Below are 18,928 nucleotides of genomic sequence, written 5' to 3' on the forward strand. Positions count from 1 at the left end.
TGGCACAAAGGTCATACCTGCAGGTACTGCTAGCGTCATCGCGGGCACAATGACATCAGGTTTAATTACATACTGCAGGGGTTCTTCCTCCAGGTCAGCCTCCATGGACCTGGAGAGGGCATCTGCCTTGATGTTCTTCTCCGCTGGACGATAGGTCAGAATGAAATCAAAGCGGGAGAAGAATAGTGCCCACCGGGCCTGGCGAGGATTCAGCCTTCTCGCTTCTCGTAAATAAGTCAGGTTTTTATGGTCCGTGAACACCGTGAAGGGCTCCTGCGCCCCTTCCAGCAGATGACGCCATTCTTCCAGGGCCAATTTAATGGCTAATAGCTCCTGATCCCCGATGGCATAATTCTTCTCGGCAGGGGTATACTTTTTAGAGAAGAATGCACATGGGAGAAGTTTCCCACTGGGGTGGGCCTGGGACAGCACTGCTCCTACGCCAACCGATGATGCATCCACTTCCACGAAAAATTTATTTGTCGGGTTGGGATGGCGCAACACTGGAGCTCCAACAAATGCCTGTTTCAGATTCTCAAAGGCCTGACACGCCTCAGGCGACCAGTTGCGAGCGTCAGCGTTCTTCTTAGTCAAGGCAGTAAGAGGGGCAGTCAGGGACGAGTAATTCCAAATAAACTGCCTATAGTAGTTGGCAAAACCTAAGAAGCGCTGTAGAGCCTTACGCCCCGTAGGTTGCTGCCAGTGCAGGATGGCTGTCAGCTTACTGGGGTCCATACGCAGCCCGTGGTTAGAAATGATGTACCCCAGGAAGAGCAGTTCGGAGCGATGGAATTCACATTTTTCCAATTTCACATAGAGGTGGTTCTCCCTCAACCGCTGCAATACGGTCTTCAGGTGCTCCTGGTGCTCTTCCTCAGCCCTTGAAAAAATCAAAATATCGTCCAAGTAGACCATCACACACTTATACAGGAGATCCCTGAAGATGTCATTCATGAAGGCTTGGAAGACAGCTGGAGCATTAGCAAGTCCAAAGGGCATTACCAGATATTCGTAATGCCCGTCGCGGGTGTTAAACGCCGTCTTCCACTCATCCCCCTCCTTGATCCGCACAAGGTTGTAGGCCCCCCTGAGATCGAGCTTGGAGAAGATCTGGGCCCCCTGGAGGCGGTCAAACATCTCAGAAATCAAGGGAAGGGGGTATTTGTCCTTCCGCATGATGGCATTGAGTCCCCTGTAGTCAATACAGGGGCGCAACCCCCCATCCTTCTTCTCCACGAAGAAGAATCCAGCCCCCGCGGGTGATTTAGAGGGCCGGATGAAGCCTCGAGCTAGGTTCTCTCGAATATACTGGGACATGGCTTCCGTCTCTGGCCGGGATAGGGGGTATACGCGGCCACGGGGAGGTTCAGTGCCAGGTAGTAGCTCTATGGCACAGTCATAGGAGCGATGAGGCAGAATCTCTGCTTGCTGTTTGGAAAAAACATCTCCAAAGGATCTGTAGGGCCCCGGTAACATAACATTGGCTCGATCCAAAGGAAGCGTCACTGGGGCTGGCGAGACCTTATCCAAACAGACCTTCTGGCAGCCCGGGCCCCACGCCGTCAATTCACCCCGGGCCCAATCAATGCAAGGGTTATGCAGGCGAAGCCAGGGTAATCCCAGGATTATGGCCTCAGTGGCCGACGGAAGGACGTAGAAGGAGATAACTTCTTTGTGTAAGACTCCTACTCGTATGGTCATAGGCACGGTTCTGGAGCGGAGAACTCCCCGAACCAGTCCCCAAGCCGCTGAGACGGTGATGGGCTGAGGTAACTCCATCGTAGGAATTTGATGAACCCGCACCAGGTCCGCGCTGATAAAGTTGCCTCCCGCCCCCGAGTCAACTAGCGCCTCAAAACAAGGGGTATCCTTAATCGCCAGTAGAACTGGCACCAAAACCTGCATCCAAGGGGAGAAGGACTTTGGCCCTGACCCGGTCTCCCTAGCCGGTATCAGGGCTGCTGGTTTCCCGACTTCTTTCTCTTCGGGCACTCACGGACAAAGTGCCCTTTCACTCCACAATGCAGGCACAGCCCCTTAGAGCGTCTCCGCTGTCTCTCCTGGGCCGCCCGGTCAACCTGCATAGGTTCAGACCCATCGGGCACACCCAGCGACGGGGAAGCAGGGCTCTTGTGCGAGCTCCTCGAGTTAGCCCCTGCAACCTGCTGACCAGCGCGACGTTCACAGGCCCGCTCCCTGAACCGGATGTCCACCTGGGTACAGAGACGGATGAGGTCATTCAGATCTGAGGGCAGCTCCCGGCCTGTGAGTTCGTCCTTAATGTTGGCCGAGACACCATGCCAAAATACCGCAGTCAGGCTTGGGTTATCCCAACCTAGCTCTGCGGCCAAAGTCCGAAACTGGATGGCGTACTCACCCAGAGAGAGTCGCCCCTGATGTAGGTTCAACAGCTGAGTCGCCGCCGAGGAGGGCTTCCCGGGTTCCTCAAAGATGAGCCGAAATTGTTTCAAAAACTCTGCCAAATTATCCAGGAGGGGATCCTTCTTCTCCCATAAGGGCGAGGCCCAGGCCAGAGCGGGGCCTGCCAGTAGAGAGATAATATAAGCCACCTTCGCCCGATCCGAAGGAAAATCCCGGGCCTGCAACTCGAAGACAATTTGGCATTGATTGAGGAATCCCCGGCAGGTCTTACTGTCGCCCTCGTACCTCGGGGGCGTAGCTACCCGAATCCCTCGGCCACATGCGTGGGAACTAGGCGGAGTAGCTGCTGGCGGGACCTCCGCAGCCCCCGTGACAGTCAGCGAGTCTACCCGTTGAGACAGTGCGTTCACGACTCCCGATACCTGTTGTAGCTGAGCATGCAATTGCTGGAGCAGCTGCATGGGGGATGGATCGGTCGAGCTCATGGCTTTTGCGTTCTGTAATCCGTTGGGTTGGTCGTGAGCCCTTGGGCCCTGGCCGAGGCCAGCAGGGCGCCGACCCAGGCCAAGGGGAGACCGACCCACCACCGCACACCCCAGCTACACAATACCCCCTAAGCTACCCCTCCCCCCAGTCCCTCAGGAAGAAGGGAAATAGGCATACAGGCGGGCCTCGCGGCCGAACCGGAACCCACGCAGACAGAGCCACTCGTGCGAGCCTCACGGCTGAACTGGAACCCAATCACACACAGGGAGGGGTGAAAGAACCCAGAGGGCCCCAAGATGCCAGACACGCGCTGAACACCAGCAATAGGGCAGAGGGGGAAACAAAGGACCAGAGCGGGCCACGCCCACGCAGGGGACTAGCGCAGGACAGGGGAACTAACACAGCAACCCCCTCCCCACCAGGGTAGGAGCCCCAGGCAGAAGCCAGAGGAACCAAACACAAAGGAAGGCAGAAAGCCTTTGCCTCAAACCCACTGTAGACAGAGGCACACAGAACATAAAGGGTTAAGCTTGTAGAGCCAGCAGAGAGAGAGTGCCATAAATCAACAAACAATCAGAGAGAACGCTTCCCCTCCCGAGAGGGAGTGGGGCCCATCCAAACAAACACACTGGCAGAGGCAGGAATACAATACACACAGTACACAAAGGGTTAAACTCACTGAGCCAGCAGGCCAGGACACTGGGAAGAGAAATCCTTAAAACAAACAAACAAAGGAGAACGCTCTCACTCAGCCCAGAGCCCTGGAGGCTGAGCAATGCCCAGCCCCACTAAACAAACGAGCAGCTGACCCTGATTACAGAGCTACGCGCGCACACACACACACACACACACACACACACACACACACACACACACACACACACAGCAGCAGCTAACCCAGAGGGAAGGAAAAGAATACTCTAAATCAACACAGATCCCTGTCAGAACCTAGAGCACGTTCTGAGAGAAACCTATCAGGCTTTCCTGTTACCACCAGAAGTAACGCAAAAGCAGAGAAACTCTTCAGCTGCAGGCTAAAGTACTATCCCCTGACGTCAGCACAACCCCTGGCAGCCAATCAGAAGAGACGTCCCCCCTCCCCCTCAGCCAAACCGGCAGAATCATAACAGAAAGGCTGTGGGTGGGATCTGGCCAGCTAAGAGGTGGGCTGCAGGTGAGGGATTAAAGGGGACAAGCCAGGGGGCTTGACCTCTTTCATGCCTTCTGCTCAACATCATGGACTCAGGGAGGTCATACTGTACTCCCAGGGGCCTGTACCATGTGCTTTCCCCAACCCAGGCTACTTAGGTGTGTTTGGTTGGTTCCTCCCTCTTTATACTCCTCACCGCTTGCTTTTACTGTGCTTCCACCAGAGCTGTCAAATTCTCTTACGGCTGTTTTAGTGCCACCAACGGGACCCCTCTTAGTGTTCATCTGCTGCTTAGCCTCGGACTCTCTTACTGTGAGGCTACTCCTCAAGTGTGGCTGGATATAATCTCAAGCTTTTGTGGGGGAAAGCCTGACAGTCTTGGCTCAGGAGCCCATGTGCTGAAACCAGTGGGGGGGCTGTTTCTCCCCAGCGCTTTTATTCAGTGCCACTGGTCACGAACAAGCGCCAGTATGTCTGGCCAGTTGCAGTGCTGTAGGCTCTGATTTGTTGCTTCTCTCAGGCTAGGGAATGTAGGGTGACTGATGGCCCACCAGGAGGAGTGTCCCTGTGGGCTGTAGGATGGCAGGGAACACCTGGATAGTCTATCCTTCTGAGGGGGCACAAACAGTGGTGAGGGGATCAGTGAGGCTGGAACCGAAAGGCAGGGGATGTATTCTGGGAATCAGCTCCAGACAGGGCTAGCATCCAAGAGGCAGAATAGTTTCTTTTGGAAGACAGGTGCCATCCAATTCAAGGGTATTGTATTGTGTTGAGTTATTTTATTCTGCTATTAACCAAATAGTGCAAAACAGATTACAATCACACGAAGTCTTCTAAATAGAAGGAATTTACAACATAAATAACAGCTACAGTCCTATTTTCAAAAAACCTTCAAATATTTAATAAACCTAAGATTGCTGATTTAAAAATAAATATGTTTAAAGTGCCTTTGAAAAGACACATATGGTGTTATTAGACAAAGTTCTATAGAAATATTATTCCATATCTTGACACCCTGAAAAAAACAATGAGCATTTCCAAATCGATGTCATATTCTTCATAGTGGGAGAACCTAACATTAATCTTTTCATACGTCTTAAATGGTTTCTGTTCTGTCATTGGGTCACTGGTTCAAGGCTGGCTCATGAGTAGCAGCTATTATCAGGTGGTGTCTAATGCACAGGGTGGCCAAAGACTAATTGAAAATGGGCAGTACACAAGGAACTGCCGGGTCAAGGGGGATGTAATCTGTGGCTCGTCTTGGGGTTTTGGAGCCCCGAGCCATGCCATGGCTCTCCTGTGAGGTTGGCGATGCTGGCAGGCCCATAGATTCCATGAGTTTGGGGAGTATTATCTCAAATGTATCAAGATGCCCAGAGTGAGAGCAGCAGAGGACCACACCATCGTGAAGTGCTCAGCCACAGTGGTCAGTATCTGGAGAATTGGAAAAGGTGCAGCGAAGGGCAACGAAAATGATAGCGGGGATGGGACGATTTCCCTATGAAGAAAGACTAAGGAGGCTAGGGCTTTTCAGCTTGGAGAAGAGACAGCTGAGGGGAGACATGATAGAGGTATATAAAATAATGAGTGGAGTGGAACAGGTGGATGTGAAGCGTCTGTTCACGCTTTCCAAAAATACTAGGACTAGGGGGCATGCGATGAAACTAAAGTGTAGTAAATTAAAAACAAATAGGAGAAACTTTTCTTCACCCAACGCATAATTAAACTCTGGAATTCATTGCCGGAGAACATGGTGAAGGCGGTTAGCTTGGAAGAGTTTAAAAAGGGTTTAGACGGTTTCCTAAAGGACAAGTCCATAAACCACTACTAAATGGACTTGGGAAAAATCTACAATTCCAGGAATAACAAGTATAGAATGTTTGTACGTTTGGGAAGCTTGCCAGGTGCCCTTGGCCTGGATTTGCCGCTGTTGTGGACAGGATGCTGGGCTCGATGGACCCTTGGTCTTTTCCCAATGTGGCATTACTTATGTACTTATGATGTGTCCATTTCCAAAAAAGAGGCAGGCGAGTGTGCACCAACTCTCAATGTGGGTTATGGAGGAGGTGGTCATGTAGGAGGAGAAAGAGCAAGAGGTAAAGAATGGGCTGAAAATAGGAGAATAAGGCTAAGAGGAAGTGATCTCAGGTGGAGGGGCTATTTGAAGGATGAAGAATAAGGCTAAGAGGAAGTGATCTCAGGCAGAGGGGCTATTTGAAGGATAAGAGAAAGAAAGATAGCAGTAGTGAGCAGGGGCATTGAGCTGGTCAGTTCCGAGGACTCTTTCTCAAGCACTGCTGACCCACTGAGATCGGGCAAGGAGTTGGTGGGCCTCATAACATGATTCCTCATTTTTATGTGGGCAGTCCATGTTGTAGCCATACATTCCCTTAACTGGGTGGGGACCGATTTAGGAGAAGAGACGTGTAGGCAGGGTAGGAAGAAGGAGAACGGGGGGGGGGGGGTCCAAAGTTGATGGCTAGGTGTGTATGGGGATGGAGACAATGGGAAACCCGCAGAAATCTGCTGTGTTATTGACAGGTCATTAATACCGTGGGGATAGAAGGAGACGAACCCAAAGTATATGGGGACAGGAGGAGATGGGGACCAGATTATGTCCCTATGCACATCGCAACAAAGTTGAAACATCAACATGTCAGCCAAAAATAAATAAATAAATAAATAAATAAAAATCTTGCATATTTAACAAAGTAATGCCTGTTGTTTTGTGTTAAATTTTAACAAATTATAGGACAAATTTTATGTTTTGTTTGAATTTATAAGATCTTTTAAATGCAGGTTGGTTATGCAGATGGGAAAGAAAGCTGTGGGGATGGTGAGGGGACGGGTGGGGAAAGGGACCAGATTATGTCAAAACAATAAGTGGTTGGCAAACAATATAACTCACTACAAAACCGACGTTTGACAAAATATAGTAATTGTAGTGGAAATCAGGCAACAAACTCCCAAAACAAAATAAAGGTCAGGCCTTAGAACTCAAAGTCTAAACTTAGCAGCACAGTGCAAATAGTATGCAACAATAAGACTTATCAAATCATTGGACTGACTATCATGGAAATCAAAACAAGAACACCACAACGTAAAAAAAATAAAAATAAAAAACCCTCCTCTTGAAAGTCTTAACTGACAAACCAAAAAATATTAAATATAGCAAATGTCCAAAATCTAATACACCAAACTGCTATCAAGAACTGCCCACTCAAATGACAATAGCTTTAAAGTGTATGCTTATCTTAAAGCAGTCCAGTGCAAACTTCACCCACTTGAGCTCAATATTGGTTTGAAGACATAGATACAGCAGTTTGGTGTTCATCATCATATTTGGGTTCAGGAAGGAATTGTTTTTACTTCTACAAAATTGGTTAGAGTTGGGGGAGAGGGTTGCCTTTCCCTGCATTATGCTATTGAACCAGGTCTTTTTCCAACCAAAATCAATTCTGTAACTCATCTCCTGAGTAAGAATCTCTTGTCTCTTCATAAATGGAGGGCTGTGGCAATGACAACTTTACATTTTGTGGTGATGTCACTAAATTGATGTGGATTTTTCTAACAAGTCTTGCTGACAACTTTCATAAGGTGACCTTATTGTATAACATCTAGACCAAATCTTAGCAAGGAAACCATTAGTATGAAATATTTATTCATTTTTATTTATTTACCATCTTTTTGAAGGCATTCACTCAAGGCAGTGTACAGTAAGAATAAATCAAACATGAGCAATAGACAATTACAGCAGTAAAAATATTCAAATAACAATACAAAGTATGGCATAGTATACTACTTACAATCTCAACACAATACGTAAGGTAAAATTATGTATAATCATACCTGATAATTTTCTTTCCATTAATCATAGCTGATCAATCCATAGACTGGTGGGTTGTGTCCATCTACCAGCAGGTGGAGATAGAGAGCAAACTTTTGCCTCCCTATATGTGGTCATGTGCTGCCGGAAACTCCTCAGTATGTCGATATCAAAGCTCCATCCGCAGGACTCAGCACTTAGAGAATTACACCCACGAAGGGACACTCTGCCCAGCTCACCACCGCCGAAACGGGGGAGGGGAATTAACCCAGCTCATCCCCACACAAGTGGGGGAGGGGAATCCGTCCAGCTCATCCCCGCGGAGCGGGGGAGGGACACCACACCCGCCAATGCGGGGGGATCTGGCTTATCCTGCAACCGCAACCGCGGGAGGAGCTGACTGACCCTAACACCGCCGAAGCGGGAGGGGTACAAAGCTGCCCTACAGCCGCACGAAGCGGGAGGGAGTGCCGGCAGAATTTATGTCTCAATCCAGCCCCGTAAAACGGAGGGGAGAGGAATGCAGCAGCTCACTGTAACACAAACTCGTCTCAACTCTTGAAGAATCCAAGTGAAAGAAGAACTTGAACACGAAGTCCTCCTGAAGTAACTGAAGGCTAAACTTGAACCTAAAATTCAACCAGAATATAAACAGTACAGATATCTGGGAGGGGCTATGGATTGATCAGCTATGATTAATGGAAAGAAAATTATCAGGTATGATTATACATAATTTTACCTTCCATATCATCAAGCTGATCAATCCATAGACTGGTGGGATGTACCGAAGCAGTACTCACCCAGGGCGGGACATAGAAATCCCTGACCTCAACACTGAAGCTCCAAACCGGGCCTCCGCCCGTGCAGCCACAGTCAAACGGTAATGCTTGGAGAATGTATGAGCCGAAGCCCACGTTGCCGCCTTGCATATCTCTTCCAAGGAGACGGATCCGGCCTCTGCCATCGAGGCCGCCTGAGCTCTCGTGGAGTGAGCCTTCAGCTGGATAGGCGGCACCTTCCCCGCGGCCACATAAGCCGCTGCAATGGCTTCCTTGACCCATCTTGCCACTGTAGGCTTAGCAGCCTGCAGACCCTTACGAGGACCTGCAAACAGGACAAACAGATGATCCGATTTCCGGAAATCATTGGTCACTTCCAAGTATCTGATGATGACTCGTCTCACATCCAGATATTCAAGAGCGGAGTACTCCTCTGGGTAGTCCTCCCTACGAAAGGAAGGGAGACAGAGCTGCTGATTCACATGGAAGCGAGAACCAATCTTGGGCAGGAAGGAAGGCACTGTGCGAATAGTCACTCCTGCCTCAGTGAACTGCAGAAAAGGCTCTCGACATGAGAGCGCCTGGAGCTCGGAAACTCTTCTGGCTGAAGTGATAGCCACCAAAAAGACTGCTTTCAACGTCAGGTCTTTCAGAGATGCCCTCGACAAGGGTTCCAAAGGCGGCTTCTGCAATGCTCTTAGCACCAGGCTGAGATTCCACGCAGGCACCACTGAGTGCAGAGGAGGGCGCAGGTGATTAACTCCCTTGAGAAAGCGCACCACATCTGGCTGCGAAGCCAGGGAAGCACCCTTCAGGCGGCCCCTGAAGCAAGCCAGAGCCGCTACCTGGACTTTAAGGGAACTGAGCGACAGGCCTTTCTCCAGACCTTCTTGCAGGAACGCCAACACTGAAGAAATTGGAGCAGTGAAGGGAGAAAGTGAGCCTGCTTCACACCATGCTGCAAAGATACGCCAAACCCTGGCGTAAGCAGTAGAAGTAGAGCGCTTCCTCGCTCTCAGCATAGTGGCGATGACCTTGTCTGAGAAGCCCTTCTTCCTCAGACGCTGCCGCTCAATAGCCAGGCCGTAAGACCAAAGGGAGAGGGATCCTCCATCACCACGGGACCCTGATGTAACAGGCCCTGCTCCACTGACAGCCGCAGAGGATCGTCGACTGAGAGCCTGAACAAGTCCGCATACCAGGGACGTCTGGGCCAATCCGGACCCACCAGGATTACCCTGCCGGGATGCTTTGCCACCCGGTCTAGCACCCTGCCCAACATGGGCCAGGGCGGGAACACATAGAGGAGCTCTTGTGTCGGCCACTGTTGGAGAAGAGCATCTACTCCCAGGGATCGAGGGTCCCGTCCTCTGCTGAAAAAGCGCGGCACTTGGCCATTGGCCGATGACGCCATCAGATCTAGGCTCGGCTGGCCCCAGCACTTCGTGATGTCCAAGAACGCCTGAGCAGATAGTTGCCACTCTCCGGGCTCCAAGGTATGGCGACTGAGAAAGTCCGCCTTGACATTCATGACTCCGGCAATGTGGGCCGCTGAAAGCTGCTCCAGGTTCGCTCCCGCCCACTGGCAAAGACTCATAGCCTCCTTGGCTAGAGGGGCGCTCTTGGTACCTCCCTGGCGGTTGATATAGGCCACAGCCGTGGCATTGTCCGACAGGACCCGTACAGGCTTCAACACCAGTACCGGGATGAACTCCAATAACACCAACCGAATGGCTCTGAGTTCCAGGAGGTTGATAGACCACTTGCCTCTGCAGGAGACTAGAGCCCCTGCGCTGTCCTTCCCAAGCAGTGGGCTCCCCAGCCCATCAAAGAGGCGTCTGTCGTGACGACAATCCACTCCGGGGTCACCAGAGGCAATCCTGCAGACAACTTGTCTGTCTGCGTCCACCAGCTCAGCGCCTTGCGCACTGCTGGGTCCACGGGAAGGCGCACAGCATAATCCTCCGACATCGGAGTCCAGCGCAGCAGCAGAGATAGCTGTAGTGGTCTCATATGAGCCCTGGCCCAGGGCACTACTTCCATCGTGGCCGTCATAGAGCCCAACAGCTGCACGTAGTCCCAAGCCCGAATAGGAGAGGCTACTAGGAACTAGTCCACCTGAGCCTGAAGCTTGACAATCCGATTGTCTGGCAGGAACACTCTGCCCACTTGGGTGTCGAATCGAACTCCCAGATACACCAGGGACTGAGTCGGGCGCAGCTGGCTCTTCTTCCAGTTGATGATCCATCCCAGGGAGCTCAAAAGAGCAACTACCCGGTCCATAGCTTTGCCGCACTCTGCATAAGAGGGGGCTCGGATCAACCAGTCGTTCAGATAAGGATGGATTTGTACTCCTTCCTTTAGCAGGAAGGCCGCTATGACCCCCATTACTTTGGAAAAGGTCCGCGGAGCAGTAGCCAACCCGAAAGGGAGGGCTCTGAACTGGAAGTGTCGTCTCAGGACTGTAAAACGCAGAAAGCGTTGGAGAGGAGGCCAGATGGGAATATGCAGGTACGCTTCCTTGATGTCCAAGGAAGCCAAGAACTCTCCTGCCTTCACTGCCGCTATAACAGAGCGGAGAGTCTCCATGCGAAAGTGCCTCACTTTCCAGGCCCGATTGACCCCTTTGAGGTCGAGGATAGGCCGGACAGAACCTCCTTTCTTTGGAACCACAAAGTAAATGGAGTAACGTCCCTTGCCAATCTGATTTTTTGGCACCGGAACGACCGCACCCAGGCGGATCAGGTTGTCCAAGGTCTGCTGCACTACCACAGCTTGACCGGAGACTTGCAGGGAGAGAGTACAAACCCGTCTCTTAAGGGTTGGCAGAACTCTAGCTTGTAGCCGTCTCTGATGACTTCCAGCACCCACGCGTCTGAAGTTATAGTGGTCCACTCGCCCAGAAACGAGGACAGCCGTCCTCCAATCTGCACTGGGGCGTGGACCAAGGCCCCGTCATTGGGTACGAGACCCTGGGGGAGGACCGGAGGGAGCACCTCCGGGACGGCGGTCTCTGCGAAAGGAATGCTGCTTGGGGGAGAAATTCCTCTTGAAGGAAGAGGGGGCAGAGGAACCCGACTTGCCCGGGCGGTACCGATGGGCTTCCTGCAACCGTCCTCTGGAGGTATCGGGACGAGTACTAACCCGAGCCCTGACCTCTGGTAATTTCTTGCCCTTAGACGTGCCGAGATCGGTCACGATTTTGTCCAGCTCGACCCCAAAGAGCAGCTTGCCTTTAAAAGGCAATCTAGCCAGGCGGGAATTAGAGGCGTGGTCAGCAGACCAATGATTCAGCCAAAGCCACCGCCGCGCAGAGACTGTCTGAGCCATGCCTTTAGCTGAGGCTCTCCAGACATCATACAGCAAGTCTGCCAAATAGGCTAAGCCCGATTCCAGGGCCGGCCAATCAGCCCTCAAGGAATGATCCGAGGGGGAAGCCCGCTGCACCATAGTCCGGCACGCCCTGGCCACATAGGAGCCGCAAACTGAGGCCTGCAAACTTAAAGCAGCTGCCTCAAAGGACGACCTTAAGGCCGCCTCCAATCTTCTGTCTTGGGCGTCCTTTAGGGCCGTGCCACCTTCCACCGGCAACGCCGTTTTCTTAGTCACCGCAGTGATTAAAGAATCCACGGTAGGCCACAGATAGGCCTCACGTTCACTCACAGCCAAAGGATAGAGGCGGGACATAGCCCTAGCCACTTTAAGGCTCGTTTCCGGGACATCCCATTGAGCCGCAATTAAGGTGTGCATGGCATCATGCACGTGGAAGGTTCTAGGCGGGCGCTTCGTCCCCAGCATAATGGCAGAGCCAACAGGGGCTGAGGGAGAGACGTCCTCCGGAGAGGAAATCTTCAAAGTGTCCATGGCCTGTAACAACAGGTTGGGCAAATCCTCTGGGCTAAAAAGCCGCGCTGCAGAGGGGTCATCCGCTCCATCCGAGCGGGGATCTATCTCCTCCAAGGAATCCGCAAAGGATCGTTGGGAGACCTCAGACACGCTGCCCTCATCTATATCGGAGGAGACAAAAGTCCTCCAAGGCCTGGAAATCAACCCGAGGGCGTTTACCTCTGGGAACCTCAACCTCTTTATCAGAAGAGGGAGCAGGGGCAGCGTTTTGCATGAGGAAAGCCTGATGCAGCAGCAAAACAAACTCGGGGGAGAAACCCCCCAGACTGTGCACTTCCGCAGCCTGGGCAACAGCCCTAGACGCACTCTCAACCGGCGCTCGCAATAGCGGGGGAGAGACATGCTGCGCATCCAAAATGGCATCCGGCGCGAAACTCCGTGAAGGAGCCGCGCGGGAAGAACGGCGCTTAACTTTAGCCGCTTTTGTGCCGTCGCCCAAATTAAGGGCGTTCATGGCATTAATGTCTCCAACCTCAAGGGCGGCCCCGAAGAAGCCGTCCGAGCCGCGTGGCCGGCCAAGATGGCGGAGGCGAGGAGCGGGGGATGGGCGTTTATGGCGGGAAAAAAACGCCACGCCGGAGGAACGACCGGGACATTCATCGGTCACTAAACTATCACCCTCAAGGGCGAATCAGATTGTAAAACCCCCGCATCCCCTCTAGAAGCGCTCCAGCGATCCGGGGAGCGACCCTTTGCGCCCTCGCCCTCCGACGCCATTGCCACGAGGAGAAGAATCGGGGAACCCCCTGCCCGCTATAAAAAGGTAAAATTACCTGCTTGCCGCTCCGAGCTGTAACGAACTGGTGTCCCAGTGAGTAGCTGCAATGAACGTTTAAAGAAACGTCGAATTAAACGCCTTTAAAGACGTTTAAAAAAATATATATTTTTTTTAAACGGAGCCAGCGGGAGGGGGGAGAAAAGGAGGGACCTGGCACCACCAGGTTTGCACTTGCTCAAAAGAGCCCTCAACCCCAGGCCTCAACAAAACCTAAGGATTAGGCTTGGAGGCCTAGCCAGAGCTGCTGCTGTGTGTGACCACCACCTGCTGAGATAGAGAACATACTGAGGAGTTTCCGGCAGCACATGACCACATATAGGGAGGCAAAAGTTTGCTCTCTATCTCCACCTGCTGGTAGATGGACACAACCCACCAGTCTATGGATTGATCAGCTTGATGATATGGAATAGAACATTTTAATTGACAGGGTATAAGCAAAGTTGGAACATATAGATAGGTAAGAGAGTAAGAGGAGTTAGAAAATAAAGTGACTGATTTAAAGAAAGTTGCACATGAGGTCAGAGAGAGGTTAATATATGGACAGATAAAGTAAGAGGAGTTATAGAATAAGGTGACTAATTTATATTTCAACAGTTTTTATTGAAAACAGTGTACACTTTTATCAACAACAGATATTCAATATATACAACCAGTCATGAAACTCCATTCTATTCAAACATCCAACAGTACGGGTCTACTGTTTTCTCTTATTTATTCCCTTTCTCCCACCCCCCCTTCCCACTTCCCCCCTACCCCCCCAAAAAAACTTTCCCCTCCGCTAACCCTCCTATTCCCTCCCTCCCCATGGAAAACTCATAATCATCCTGAAGAAGAGATTGACCTGCATTCAGTATTATAAGGTGACTAATTTAAAGAGAAGAAAAAAACAAAAAGTCATACTGGTGGCTGCCTGCCAGCCAAAATAAAAAAAGATGCCCACCCTTAGCTTAAGCACTAGGGTGAATATAACATCACTCTTGGCCATGGTGATGCAGAAGGATAGACCACAGAAGCTAATCTTTTTGTTAGGAGGCTCTCTTTACTAAAGTATGATAAGGTTTTGAACTTACCTTGCATTAGTTGCAAAAGCTAGTGCAAAGCCTGTGCAGTATACGCAGGGGCATGTGCATAATCTGCCCTACATTTAATGTACAGGGCAATTACTGCATGGTACCACATTACCTGTAATGCCAAATAGAGTGGGAGCACCCACACTGACACCTCATGTAATGAGGTAAAGGCCCATTCCAAACATCAAAGTACAGCACCCCCTCCAATATAACCCCCTCTAATCAGATATCCCCCAATAGAGGCCCCTCTCCGATCTGATCCCTCCCCCCACAACAGAGGCTCCCTCTGTTGCGATCCCCTCTCCTGCAGCTCCTCCCACCATATAGCAGTCAATGGAAGCCCTGCTCCCTTCTTATAGCTCCATTCCCTTCTCCCCCCCCCCCCCCCCCCGAACTTACCCTAAGGTTCTAATTAATGGTGATGTTGTGGTCCTCCTCTGCTCCTATCCTGTCTGGCTCAGAGTACAAAATGGCACTTGCTGACCTCTAGTGGTAATCTTGTAGTACTACCACTAGAAGTCAGACTTCTAAATAAAGGCGATTGCAATAGGTTCAGAAGTTGCCCAGTTCCTACTAAGGGGCAGATGCACTAAGGTCCTCGGAAGAGCCCTACCCTTACCGATTCCATAGCGAATCGGTAGGGAACGGCCATGCATCAAGGAAAGGGAATGCAAATGAGCTGCTCGTTGTAGCTTACTTGCATTCTCTATTCCCTTGGAAGCCAGTCGGCCGGTCGAGCATGCGCAGAGCAGCCAAGCGTTATGTTGGCTGCTCTGCGCATGCCAAGGACATCCTTTATGGACTTCCTTCACTCAAAAAACAAAACAAAAAAAAAGGACGTCCTTGACCTGCAGGAAACTTGTCAGCAGCCTGAAACCTCAGAATAGAAACAGTGCTGAAAAGAGCCCCAGTTAATTTAAGTGCTACTGCTCTTAACATTTCCATTGTTTACTGCTTTGCATGTTAAAGGCAGGCTTACATCAGGCAACTAGGAAAGACTTCTCTAAAGAAAAAAAAATCCAAGTGGTCATCAGGGACATCTAACAAGAGGTGGCCGTCTTCCTGCAGCTTTTGTGATGGGCGTCCTTCTTGGATGTGTTTTTCTTACCTGCAATTAAGGACTTCTCTGAGGAAAAAAAAAAGAAAGGACGTCCCTGTTTTTCTTACCTGCCTAAACTGACCACAACCACAGTTCTCTCAACAGTCCCCTCCAAGGTAGTTTTCAGCTTGTCCCCCCCCCCCCCCCCCCCAAGATCGGGACGTGCAAGGACGTCCAAATCAAAACTTTTTGGATGTCCCTCCCTTGGCTGAGAGAGACCTGAAGGGAGTGGCCTAGTGGTTAGGGTGGTGGACTTTGGTCCTGGGGAACTGAGGAACTGAGTTCGATTCCCACTTCAGGCACAGGCAGCTCCTTGTGACTCTGGGCAAGTCACTTAACCCTCTGTTGCCCCATGTAAGCCGCATTGAGCCTGCCATGAGTGGGAAAGCGCGAGGTACAAATGTAACAAAAAATAAGTTTTGATTTGGATGTCCTCGTACGTCCCGATCTTGTGGGGGGGGGGGGGCACAAGCCGAAAACAACCTTGGAGGGGACTGCTGAGAGAACTGTGGTTGTGGTCAGTTTAGGCAGGTAAGAAAAACACGTCCAAGAAGGACGCCCATCACAAAAGCTGCATGAAGACGTCCAGCTCATGTTAGATGTCCCTGACGAGCACTTGGACGTGGCTAGGCAGTGAAGGACGTCCATAAAGGACATCCCTAACAAACACTTGGACGTTTTTTTCCCTGATTTTTTTTTGTTACATTTATAGAAGTTTTTTAGAGGCTTCGCAGCCCCAACGAGAGGTACAGACCTCCCGTTAGATTTTCCACGGTTAGGCAATCGGAAAACAGTAGTGCATCTCATTACAATACGATTTATACACATTGGGGTACTAATTTGCTCATCTGCATTCCGTTTTCGTTAGCTGCTACTGTGATCGGAAAATGGCTCGGAGAAGCATTTAGTGCATGCCACGGTTTACTACTTGCTTGTTAATGGCTCGTTAAGTTTAGTGTATCTGGCCCTAAAATGCTGCAGGAGACAGTGTGTGGAAATAGAACCTGGGGGGGAGGGGGGGCTAGTAACTTCACCATAGAAGAGGTGGCCCTAGTAGAGGCAAACACTTAGCTAGATATTTTATTTCTCTCTAGTAGGATGGGCTTCCTGCTCTGTAACTGAATGAGATTTTGACATATCTCTGTAATTATCAGCAAGTCCATGGTCTACAAACTGCGTATGAGTTGAAGTAACTTCTGCACATTTAGGTGCCTCTCAGAATGTTATATGAGACAGAAATAAAGTCTACCCCACCCTGACACTCACCCGATAGTCCCTGTACTCCGCTGCTGGCAGGCAGCCCTCACCTGCACATGGAAATGATCTCTTAACTGCAGGCAGGCCTCCGGTGTGTACCACTGCAAAGAGACATAGATGTGAAGTTTGAAGCTGTTAGGTGACAAAAGTACAAATGGCTTTGTGCTGGGAAAGAAGGATCTTTTGTGTGAAAATCCTTCTGAGCCCTACTCTTAGAAAGCCAGTACCACAGTGCTGAGGGTTTCCACATCAACGAATACTTGTCTTTATAAGTATACTTGCCTATATAGTTTTGGGAGGGGAGAAAGAAGCAGGGCAGTCAGAATGGTAGGGGTATGTGTGTGTGTGTGTGTGGGGGGGGGTTACATTTTTCTTCCTCTCTGCTAAGGGCAGGGCCAGTGCAAGAATACTGGGCATCATTTCTATAAATGTAGGCATATTATTTTGTTTGCAAGTCACATTGAAACAATGTAAATTGGAAAATGTGGGATATAAATGCCGTAATAAATAAATAAATAAATAAATAAATAAATAAATAAATAACTTAGGTGAATCTTCAGCCTTGCATTCCCCTCCCCGACCCCAACCTTACCTACTAGCAATAGCTCCAGCACCCTTCCACTGGTGGTGGTGGTGGCTCTGGCACAGCACTTTCTCCAATAGTGGCAATTCCAGAATAGCATCCCTCCTCTCATCACTCATTCTTTTCCAAGCATCTTTTGCCCAACATCTCCTTCTGCCTCTCTCTTCCCGTCACTGTGTCCAGCCCAGCACCACTGTGTGCACATATTTTTTCTAAGTGAGAGGTGTCCCTCCTTTCCTATACTTACCACAACTACCCTCCTGCCTCCTTCCACAGCATCCATGCCTCTTGATTCTCTCCAAGCATCTACTATTGCCTCTTTCCTTTCCTCCCCCTAGCAACTGCTGCTACCTCTCCCCCCCATCTTCTCTTAAGGTCTGTGCTGACCTCTCACCCCTCACCAACATCTGCCCATTGTAATAACCAGAGAAGTGACTAGAGTAGGGCGTGCACTACTTTGCCCCAGACTCAAGCCAATATGCAAGAAAGATTAGGGAATGATTATGGGGCAGCAAGTCAGGACTCCAAGGAAGCATAGCCGTCAGTCTTCTGGAAGGAGGTAGAGTTCAGATGAATCCATAGGCGGTCGGTGGCCCAACTGTTTGGGGAGGCTAAAGGGGGTGGGGTTAGGGGTGGGACTTAAATCCATAATTGTCAGGTAACACACAGAAGAAAATAAATAAATAAAAATAAAAGTCACAATTAATACCTTTTATTAAATTTAGATATTAGATATGTATCATATGTCAAAGAATAAAGTGGTTGCTCAAAGCATATACTAACCACAATCGCTCAACTGCAAAACACTATGCACAACTTTGTCCAAAAACACACTCGGAACCTTATTGTACCATAAATATTACACTGGGCAGAACCTAATACACCAATATACCACCCATACGGAAAATGCAGACCGTCAACAATTTGAAACATGGGATCATAATATCACAATTCTCATGTAGAGCCACAAAACATCCTAATTCATGTTTAATGTGGGATAAAGTGCCATAAATAAGTAAATAAATATAAACTTTTAATGTTGAGCACCTGATTCTCAAAGTGGACATATTCCAAACACTAAAATGAAAATAAAATGATCTTTTCTACCTTTGTTGTCTGGCTGTCCGATTCTGCTGCTATCTGTTCTCAGTGCAGGTCAGGAAGTCATCCTTGTTAAATATCTCCCTGGCAACCCAGCCAACCCCCCCACCCTCCCCCTGCTCTCCCAGCAGTAAGATAAACAAACCATAAACCAATTTCTACAATTGGTTACACAAGGCTAGAGGGCTTTCACTGCAGCTCCTGCTGTGAGGATGGAGGTAAATCAACAATTTAAACCTCTCAGAGCACAGCAGGGGAGGCTTAGCCTGTCCAAGCCTCTTATACCGGGCGCCTATGGATGAATCCCAGTTTCCCTGGGTTACCAAGCAATACGTGCTAGAATCAAAGCAAGGCTGGAATAGGAGGGATGCTGTCACAAAACGCCTAGCATCTAACTAGGGTTAACCCTGTGGCCACCTGGAGGGTCTGTCCCAGCACTGCTCAGGCTTGCCTGACCGTGGGCATGTGCTCTGTACTTAGGGTTACCACATGTCCGGTTTTACCCAGATAC

At 50.0% G+C, this 18,928-nt stretch overlaps 1 protein-coding gene across 1 annotated transcript in view; it reads right to left on the bottom strand.

Annotated features, from left to right (window-relative positions):
• The window catches only part of RAB36 (RAB36, member RAS oncogene family), a 117,796-nt gene that overhangs the window by 77,102 nt on the left and 21,766 nt on the right, over positions 1–18,928 (bottom strand). Inside the window, exon 3 of the mRNA XM_030218009.1 lies at positions 16,743–16,834. Coding sequence (XP_030073869.1) covers positions 16,743–16,834 — 92 coding nt within the window. The remainder of the gene's footprint in view (positions 1–16,742; positions 16,835–18,928) is intronic.

This window comes from Microcaecilia unicolor, chromosome 11 (assembly GCF_901765095.1).
Source record: "Microcaecilia unicolor chromosome 11, aMicUni1.1, whole genome shotgun sequence".
In the NCBI taxonomy this organism is placed as follows: domain Eukaryota; kingdom Metazoa; phylum Chordata; class Amphibia; order Gymnophiona; family Siphonopidae; genus Microcaecilia; species Microcaecilia unicolor.